Genomic DNA, 10,853 nt, shown 5'->3' on the forward strand with positions numbered 1-10,853 from the left:
GGCCAGGGACATGGAGTTCCATAATATGGGACCGGCTAGAGACAGAGCTCGCTCCCTTACTTGGGTCAGTCTTGCGGTTTTCACAGAAGGAATGGGAAGGAGTGCTCTGTTTGCTGACCTTAGATTTCTGTGTGGGACATGTACTCTAAGTGCTGCGTTCAGCCATTCTGCTTTATCGTCGTGGATGAGTTTGTGTATTAGGCACAGTGCTTTGAACTGTATTCTTTGTTCTATGGGAAGCCAATGTAAGGTGGCTAGCGTATCTGATGAATGCAATATCTATGATTTTTGGGGGTAGACTGTAAAACAAAAAAATCATTACATAAATTTAAAGATATTCATACCATACTGGCTGAAAATAATCCCTGAAATGCTGAACTAGGATATTTCCCTTCAGTACTCAGCACACAAAACAAATTCTAATTCTGCGCTCATCTCAGCAACAATGACACAGACTCCCTCCATTAACAGACACTTTGGAGGTAATTTTCAAAAGATTTTATGTTGCGTAAATGTGCTTTTGAAAATTGCTACTTTTACAGGCGCAACTCCTTTGAAAATTCATTCCATAGGCTCCATTTTCAAAAGGTTTTACCCACATAAATGGTCTTTTGAACATTGCTGTGATATTTTCTACTTTTACACACAGAGCTCCTGTGAAAATTCACTCCCTTGTGGCAAACACAAAATCATTGAAAAGCCTCTTAGAATTTATATAGCAAACCTAAGTGCCAGGAGTCCAAAAGAAACAGCTTTACCTATGAAAAGGCAGCACTGCAAATATTACATCAGGCCCTAGAATATCAGGGCTAGACTGTTAATGCACTGATATAGTGCTACAAAGTCAAAGGACGACGTCCCTGCTCCCAGGAGCTTACAACAGATGCAAGCATTTGTGAAGGATGAGGCACAAGTTTTAGTCTTAAAGGTGGGCTAATAGGTGCAGTTTAATTGAAGGAAATGAAAACTCTGCAAAACGTACACTCAGCCCCTCTGCAGCACCCCTGCCCCAGCAAAGCAGCAGCACTAACACCCGGAAGTCAAACAACAAGACACCACTTACAAGGCTGGCTTCATGCAGAGATGTCATAGGCACCCAAAAACTGGGATTCTCTCTCTCTGCTGTCCAGTATCGTGGGGGGGAGGGGGCGGGGAATCTCCCAAAACTGAGCATCATAGTGTTAAATCCAGCCCCGCCCCCAGTCTCAACCTCCCCTTCACTGCAGATTGGGTGAGGGGAGGAGGGAATTAAGAGGCATAGGGATGGATTTGTTGAGCAAGCTAGCTCCTCTCTGCTCCTCCCTGCTCCAGCTTCTCCCTCTCCCTCCCTGCTCTCTGTGCCACAGGCTAAGCAGAACAGAAAGTTAGTTACCACTCAGCTCCTGTAAGGCGTGCAGACACAACCTGAGTGAAACTTTAACACATGCACAAAACTGAACACACAAAAAGATAAAGAAAGTATTTGTAAAGTCAAAGCAATTAAAAGTGCAGTTCAGTTTGCTCTTTGGTGGCTGCAGAAGCCTGTGCCCCGTGTGTAACTTCCTCGTGTGCGCACTGCTTACAGCGGCTCCCACTTCTCTACTCTCCCCCTGTGCTGGTAGGACAGCGATGCACGACTCCTTCACTGTCATGTTTCTGAAGCAGAAATGGAACAAGCTCCTACAGCATTTCCTGAAATGAAATATAACCCAGTAAAACGTCCCTCCTTTCACAAGGCTGACATAGGAAGCATTTTCCCGTAGACACAGAGGCCTGATTTTCAGAAGCATTTCCATGTATAAAACCGCCATGAGGGAGTGAGCTCATGAATGGACACACAGAAGCAATTTCATGCATACGTTCACATGCACTAAAAAGAGGTAGGGGAGGGGAAGATATTTAGGTGCACATTTCAGTTTTCGCATTTACTTCTGGCTCCTGAGCAGAGAGAGGTGTGTGTGCGTGCACGTAGCACTGCGGTCTTCATACACCCACTAATTTTCAGTGCACAACTACGTGCACAAGAGAGCTTTGGAAATTTGGGCTGAAGTCTGCATGTACTTTCTACATGAAAGCTGCTATAAAGTTACCCTTCAGGGGACCCTTTAACATGCATAAGAGTGCTTTGGAAATTTGGGCTGAAGTCTGCATGGCAGGGAGAACCAGACATCCAATTTCCAAGTCATTCCAGCAGGATTCAGGAAATAGACGTCGGCATGAATTGCAAAGTTTCACGGGAGCAGCCGTGATGCTGAATAAAATGGTCCTTGCCCTCTAGAGCACAGGCTTGCAAGGACGTGAATGTGAGCAGAGGTGGTGCTGCTCTGCATGCTGGGATCATCACTTGCTTCTAAGCAGACTCTCGCTGGCCTTGCTGTGCTGTGTGAGAGAAGCTTCTCTGCTGCTGGGCGCCTTTGTGCGTGAGAGCGCTGGCTGGGCGAGGCACTTCAGGCCCGGGGGGGCCTCTGGGCGTATTCCTACCTTTGAAGACTTTCTCGTCGCTGGAGAAGGGCGGGGACGGATAGCTGTCTTTCTTGTCCAGGCTGCCTGAGAGAATGTACCTCAGCTCCATATTTTCCTGCATTAATCCCACCAACTTGCGCAGCTCGCTGTTCTCTTTCAGGAGTTTCTCATTCAGAACTTTGATGCTCTCCATGTTGTGATTAGTTGCGACTTCCATCATAACGGGTGACGAGTTACAAGGGAGGCTGAACTGCACTTGACAGCACGGAGGATTTCTGATAGCTCCAACAGTACTTCAGAGATAAGGAGGCCTCCTGCAGCCAAGCACAGATCTTCCTGGCTCAGATTGTGAGGTCATCATTTATTACAAGATGTGCCAGTGACATGGCAGGAGGAGCCTGAGGTGTCAGAGCCTAGGGGGCAGGAGGAAATCCTTCAGCAACAGGGGAGAATCCCACGGCAATTATTACCCTGCTGCACCCTGTACATCTCCTCTCATCCACACCCCCAATCCCTTAACCACACATACCCCAAACTATCACATCCACTTCATCCTACCACAGAACCCCCAACCATTCCTTTCTAAATATGTCCATTCACACAAGCACCCAACCAACTCCATGCACACACATCCACTGTGCTCAGCATACCGAGATATTCCCCATACACACACACACACACATACACAAACATCAGCCTGTCCCACCCACAGCCTCAAACGTACCCCAACTCACACACACACACACACACTCCCATGCCATCCAGCAAACAGCTCCCCCTTCTCTACACATCATTTTACACACTTATTACACCATAATCAACCCAAACAATCCACACTCACACATAAACACCACCCACGCACACCACATCTCATGCAAAAAGGAGTTAAAAATTTGGTTGTTCAACAAAGCATACCAACTCACCCAATGAACAACACAACATCGTCTTCCAATCCAACCTCATGAATAATTAAATGAAATTCATCATATCTAGGTTTTCATAAATAATAAATGATACAAAAAATTGAACTAAATCCTTACACATGTTATCCCCTATGCTTAATAACAATTTATACTTTGCATCCCTTATTTAACCCCCCTTATCCCTGTAACCTTATTTTGTAAACCGTTATGATGTCGATATTTTGACGTTTCTGAATGACGGTATATAAAACTCACAGACATGGCATCCATACATTCTGCTATCCATCGACTTAACTGTAGTCACAATCCTCCACCCCACTAACACACACACACACACAATCCACATCCCCTATAACAGCTGAATTAAAAAAAACAACAAATGCACGCTATCTTAGAGGACTACAAAAACAGAAAATAACTGATGAAAGGATTAGCCAAATCTCAACAAATGGCTGTAAAATGAAAAAGGTCACAATTAAAACAACCCAACAATGAATGCTAAACCGGTGGCATCACCTGCTTCTGCTCACAGCTAATCAGGCAGGCCGGACGGATCTTATCAGCTGAGAGGGCCCATAATACAAGTTTCTAAAATCATGAGTGGGCTCAATGGGCAAACAGAGCGCGGTTCTTTACTTAAACCAGGGAACCTAACAAGCAACAGATTCAAACCAACTCCTGCAAAGTACGTTTCCACTCAGCGCCTTATCAAGCTGTGCAATCAAAGCGAGGAGCAGAGAAGGATTTAAGAGAGGCTTGGACGAGCTCCTGGAGGGAAATGCCAGAAGACATTATTAGCCTGGTAAAGAAAGCTGATGCTATCCCTTGGAGTAACAGGAGATAATAAATAAAGAGAGGTCTAGCGAGAAGACCTGAGCTCAGGAGTGGTATCACAAGTTTAATAATACACGAGCCTGAATTTGAGGTGGTAAAGGTCATTGGTATGCGTGGCAAGGGGAATTCATTATTTATTTAAATTCTAGAATCTGCTTTTATATTTGGGCTTTACATATTTTCCCCTATTCCAGTATCATTGGTTCAGTTCATCTCCCCCAGTTTCTCTTACTCTAGTTAACTCTAAAGGGAATTTCAGTTTGGATTTTCCTTCTGCCTCACTTAGATACTAAAAGCAGTGAAGATACTTATAAGATAGAGCCAAGCGAGATGTGAATGCAGTAATGTGAGTGGGGAATGGGTCCAATCAAAAGATAGGAATGTTGGTTCTTACCTGCTAATTTTCGTTCCTGTAATACCACAGATCAGTTCAGACCAATGGGTTATGCATCCCTACCAGCAGATGGCGGCAGAGAGCAAAACTTTGAGGCTGTGCCCTATAAACGAGAGCGCCACCTGCAGCCCTTCAGTATTAGACTGTACCCAAGCTTAGAACCAAAAAACGGGAGGAAGTGATGTCACGGAGGCAGATGGCAGCTTGAACAAGGAGCTACGGCCCCTGTTAATCTAAAAATACCTCTCTGCAGCTAAGACCACAGACTAAGAAAGATCCAGACTCAGACGCAGCCTCCCCTTTGATTGAGGATGCCGGTGAGAAAAAAAACCGCTGGATTTGAAACAGTTCTCGTAGGAGATATCGGCAATGAAAAATCTCGGGACACAGGAAGAGGGGAAAAGATCGAGAACATGGCGGCGATTCAGATAATCAGGCAGCGGGAGACGCTGTGCATCGCTCAGGCGAGTTCAGATCAGAAGACTCCCTTTCAAGGAAGGCCTTTCAAAGATGGTTTGGTGACCTCTGTGCCGAAAAGGGCCAACTGAAGCAGGAACTCAAAAAATATAGTCTCAGAACTGAGAGCAGAATGCACTGAGTTGGGGAACTGCGTGGAAGCAATCGAGCAGCGACAAAAGGAACAGGACACACTGACTGAGGAAATCCAGCATGAACTACAAAACCTAACTGTGGAAAATAGCAAGCTTAGGATCTGGGTCGAGGACCTGGAAAACCGATCTTGAAGGGGGAACTAACACTTCAGAGGGGTTCCAGAAGAACCAGCATACACAGACTGCCAAAAGATAGAGCTGGATATATGCAGCCAAATATTGAAAAATTAGCGAGAGCTCACAGAGCCTTAACCATATCGTGCAACGGACAACCTTGTGACATAGTAGCATACTTCCACGAGTATGCTGTGAAGGAACGAAATATGACCCAGGTGTGACAACTTCGAGACATTCAATGGCATGGCAACAAAACTGAACTGTTTCAAGATTTGTCACCGGTGATCATAAAGAAAAGGAGAGATTTTCATGAGGTCCTGCAGGTGCTGAGATCCAGGAACCATAAATATAAGTGTCTGTTCCTGTTTGGACTGCATTTCACGATCAATGGGATTTCATCCAGAGTTTGTACAGTAGAGGAAGCGAGGACAATTCTGAGGACAGCAGGCCTACAGGTAGGCGCCAACTTAAAACTGCGATCCTCCAGTGTCTCAAACAAAGACTCCAATACTTGCTGGCAGAGGGTTCAACATGGCGGGAAGAGACTGCGTAGGCAATCAGAAGGAGACACTTCCTATAGGTACAGCGAGACCTGAAGACGGAATCGAGGGCTGAGCTGGAACCTTGAGTATACGGGAAGTCATGTTGGTTTCACCAAGGCTATTTATTATTTAACGCTTTTATATACCAAAGTTCGTATGGAACATCACTTCGGTTTACATAAAACGGATAGAGGAGGAAATGGAAAAGAAAGGGAAGAAGAAAAGTTACATAATAACAAATAACTGTTTCAACTTAATTAACGAGTTGAGTTTAAAGGATATAGGGGGAAAGGATAGGCAAAGGGGAGATGAAGTAATAGAGAAGCAGGTAAGATGGATTAGGGGTAATAGAGAGAACTCGTAGGGGGAATATATACAAGGGACAGTATGTACATTGGAGAAGGGTTGTATGTTGGTACGGGGGGGGGGGGGGGGGGGAGGAGAGCAGTTACGTGAAGGCCTGCTTAAAGAGCCAGGTCTTTATTTATATATTTAAACATTTTATATACCGAAGAACTTTGAGAACATCACCTCGGTTTACATAAAACATAAAGCAGCAACGGAGCTTTACAATGAAACAAGGAGAAAAAGCTATCAAACAGGAACTGAGAGCATAAAATCAAACTAATTTCTTTATGAAGGTCTGGGTGCAGGGTTCGAGACTAATATCGGGGGGCATGGAATTCCAGTGATAGGGGCCAGCAACAGATAGCGCATGGTCTTTGGTGGAGTTGAGGTGTGTGTATTTGGCGGGGGGACGAAGAGGGTGTCGGTGTGAGCAGATCTGGTAAGTGTATGGAAGTATAGGGATTTGTTTAGCCATTGCAGGTTGGGGTTGTGGAGAGTTTTGTGAATTAAGGTGAGGGTTTTGTTTAGAATTCTGAAGGAGATAGGGAGCCAAAGGAGGTCTTTAAGGATGGGAGTAATGTGATCGTGTTTTCGAGAGTTGCTGAGGATACGTGCAGTGGCATTTTGGAGCATCTGCAGGAGTTTGAGAGGAGGAGCGGGTAGGCCTAGCAGAAGTGTGTTGCAGTAATCCAATTTGGAGAAGATTACTGCTTGGAGGACCGTGCGGAAATCATTTAGGTGGAGGAGAGGTTGGAGTTTTTTTTGTTTGTTTGGTTTTTTTAAGGACATGGAGTTTATAATAGCATTCTTTCATGGTGGTGCTAATGAATTTGAGGTTGAGACTGCAGTCAAGGGTGACACCGAGGCTTCTTGCTTGGAGGAGTAAATGGGGGGGAAGAGGGGGTGGGGAAGAGAGCAGAAGGAGGACGGGAGGGTTGGGAGTATGTAAAGAAGAGGATTTCAGTGCAAGGTTTAAATTTGAAAGGAGAAGATTAATAGAGGAAAGGCAGTTATGCCAGGTTTGAAGGGAAGTATCAATGGAGTCAATATATATAAATAAATGATCTGGAAAGGAATACGACGAGTGAGGTTATCAAATTTGTGGATGATACAAAATTATTCAGAGTAGTTAAATCACAGGCAGACTATGATACATTACAGGAGGACCTTGCAAGACTGGAAGATTGGGCATCCAAATGGCAGATGAAATTTAATGTGGACAAGTGCAAGGTGATGCATATAGGGAAAAATAACCCGTGCTATAATTACACAATGTTGGGTTCCATATTAGGAGCTACCACCCAGGAAAAAGATCTAGGTATCATATTGGATAATACTTTAAAATCGTCGGCTCAGTGTGCTGCAGCAGTCAAAAAAGCAAACAATGTTAGGAATTATTTGGAAGGAAATGGTTAATAAAATGGAAAATGTCATAATGCCTCTATGTCGCTCCATGGTGAGACCACACCTTGAATACTGTGTACAATTCCGGTCGCCGCATCACCAAAAAGATATAATTGCGATGGAGAAGGTACAGAGAAGGGCAACCAAAATGATAAAGGGGATGGAACAGCTCCCTTATGAGAAAAGGTGGAAAGAGGTTAGGGCTGTTCAGCTTGGAGAAGAGACAGCTGAGGGGGGATATGATAGAGGTCTTTAAAATCATGAGAGGTCTTGAACAAGTAGATGTGACTCGGTTATTTACACTTTCGAATAATAGAAGGACTAGGGGGCATTCCATGAAGTTAGCAAGTAGCACATTTAAGACTAATCGGAGAAAATTCTTTTTTACTCAATGCACAGTAAAGCTCTGGAATTTATTGCCAGAGGATGTGGTTAGTGCAGTTAGTGTAGCTGGGTTCAAAAAAGGTTTGGATAAGTTCTTGGAGGAGAAGTCCATTAACGGCTATTAATCAAGTTTACTTAGGGAATAGCCACTGCTATTAATAGCATCAGTAGCATGGGATCTTCTTAGTGTTTGGATAGTTGCCAGGTTCTTGTGGCCTGGTTTGGCCTCTGTTGGAGACAGGATGCTGGGCTTGATGGACCCTTGGTCTGCAATTTCTTATGTTCTTAAATTGGACGTCCGCAAAGATGTAGTGGGAAAAGCCAAAGTCAGAAAGAAGACGGCAGAGGGGCAACATGTATAAGTTGAAGAGAGTGGATGACAAAGAGGAGCCTTGGGGGATACCACGGGAAAGTTTGATGGGGTGGGATTCATTGTTGCCAATTTTTACTTTGTAGGTTCTGTTTTCAAGATAAGATTTGAACCAGTTGAGAGCTGACCCTGCAAAACCAATTTCAGATAGTCTGTTTAAAAGGGTTTTGTGGCTAATGGTGTCGAATGCAGAGGATATGTTAAGCAAAACAAGGATGTATGATTGACCAGTCAAGACCCTTGATAATGGTGTCAGAGTGGGATAGGAGGAGGGTTTCAGTGTTTACGAAAGTTTACGAAAACCAAATTGTGAGGGGGAGAGGATGCTGTATTTCTTAATGAATTCAGAAAGCTGGGTGTTGACTACTTTTTCTAGGCGTTTGGCAAGGAAGGGGAGGTTAGAGATGGGTCTGAAGTTGGCAGGTTCTGAAGGATTAAGGTTGGGGTTTTTTTTAGAATGGGTTTGACAATGGCCTGTTTCAGGATATCAGGGACCATTCCGTGGGAGAGGGAGGAGTTTATGATGTCAGCTAAGGGTTTGGCTAAGGTAGAGGAGATTGAGTTAAGGGTGTTCGGTGGGATGTGATCGGTGGGATGAGCAGCGGGTTTTAATTTTCTTAATGAGAGTTTCAGTTTTGGAGGCAGAGATGGAGTCAAAGGAGTTAATGGTGGAGTGGAGATTTAGGGGAGGGATGTGAAAGTTAGGGTTGGGTGGTTGAAGGGTCATCATGAGGTTAGAGATTTTGTCGTGGAAGTATTTGGCAAGGGTGTTGCATTTAGTTTTGGATTCAGCATCAGGTGGGGGGGGGGGGAGGTTTGGTGAGCTGGGAGACATATGAGAAGAGAACTTTGGAGTCATATAGAGAGTTGAGTATTTTACGAGAGTAAAAGTCACGTTTGGATTTCTGAATGGATTTTCTAGTGAGCCTAAGTTTAGGGATTGTAAACCTCACTACAAGTATTAAAAATGTTGTTAAGCACCATTTGCACTAAATGCCCTGCTTGCAGAGAGGGACAGTTTTGTTTCTATCATAATAAATGACGGGGGGCTGGGACTCCTCATGAGTCACTAGGAGTATTAGTGTCATCATTCCTCCAGGAGGAGGAGGGAATATCAGATGGAGGGTAGGGAGTGGGGGGGGGGGGGGGGGGGGGGGAATAAGCTGAAAATAGAGGGAAATATATCCATAAATTCATGGGCCCTGTATGTTATAGATACCGTGAAACAGGTTTCCAATACAATCCTGACTGTAAACAAAGAGGTTGCATTTGCTAGTACAATGGCTACATTGATGATGAGGGAAAAGGTCACAAATGTTAAGATTGGTCCCTTAAAAATGTTATCATGGAATGTTAAAGGTCTAAATACACATGTTAAGTGCAAGAAACTAATACAAGATGCAGTACGATCGAGGGCTGATAGCCTTTTTTGTCAAGAAACACATTTAAGAAAAAAACATGAAAGATTAATGGCCTCTCACCACTTCCGTGTGAAATATTTTGCATCTGCCTCTAAATCTTCTAAGTATATGGAGGTGCGGATCCTTATTTCACAAAATGTGTTAGTGGAGGTATGCTCTGTGGTATGAGATGTGGATGGAAGATATTTAATAGTGAAATTTAAATTGGGGAAAGACATTTATACGATAGTCAATATCTATGCCCCAAATACCAATCAGGGGATCTTTGAGAAGGTATTGTTTGTTCTGCAACAATGGGCAGAAAGCTTTCTTATACTTGCAGGAGACTTTAATATCACAAACTACCCTTATTTGGATAACAGTGGAAGTGCGGGTGGGGCTGCCAAACTTAGCAGGAGAGATTTGAAGGCTCTCTCAGTTGAATTTGATCTTATTGACATTTGGCAGCTGTTACATCCCACGGAGAGAAATTACACTTTCTTTTCTAAAGCGCATAATGTCTACTCTTGGATTGACTTTTTTCTAGTTGTTAAGACTTAGGTTAACAAAGTGTCTTCTTCTGGGATAAATGAGATCACTTGGTAAGATCACGCCGCAGTCTGGATCTCCTTTTCCAATTTAGGTGGTCCCTTGGGGCAAAGGACCTGGAGACTAAACGAAAGCATTTTGGTAGACACGGCTTATTGTGTTAGATTGATTCAGGAAATATTACAAGAGTGGATACTTGGGCCGACGGGAGTGAAAGCCAATAGGGAGGAGCCCCAGAGGTACCTTCCGTCAGCAGGTGAGGCTGGAGTGACCTGAGACCCCGCTGGGGCTTCACCACTACCAGCCCTCAATCCCCACAGGTTGAGCCTTTGGGTACCGGGGCCGGCTGGATTTACTTGGGGTCTCAGGCAAGCGATGTGTCTCATAGTCAGGAGGCAAGGGTCTTGGCAGGCGGCGAATCTAGTAGTCAGGCAGGCAAGGGTCATGGCAGACGGCGAATATGGTAGTCAGGCAGGCAAGGGTCGTGGTAGGTGGCATATCTTGTAGTCAGGAAGGCAAGGGTCTTAAAATGGAG

The 10,853-nt window shown here is 44.4% G+C and overlaps 1 protein-coding gene across 1 annotated transcript in view; it reads right to left on the reverse strand.

Annotated features, from left to right (window-relative positions):
* LOC115085841 (speriolin-like protein) overlaps positions 1-2,766 on the reverse strand; it is a 248,210-nt gene extending 245,444 nt beyond the window's left edge. The window contains exon 1 of the mRNA XM_029592337.1: positions 2,461-2,766. Coding sequence (XP_029448197.1) covers positions 2,461-2,662 — 202 coding nt within the window. The 5' untranslated portion in view covers positions 2,663-2,766. The remainder of the gene's footprint in view (positions 1-2,460) is intronic.
* Positions 2,767-10,853: the final 8,087 nt, after the last annotated feature.

The sequence above is a fragment of the Rhinatrema bivittatum genome, chromosome 2, assembly GCF_901001135.1.
Source record: "Rhinatrema bivittatum chromosome 2, aRhiBiv1.1, whole genome shotgun sequence".
NCBI lineage: Eukaryota > Metazoa > Chordata > Amphibia > Gymnophiona > Rhinatrematidae > Rhinatrema > Rhinatrema bivittatum.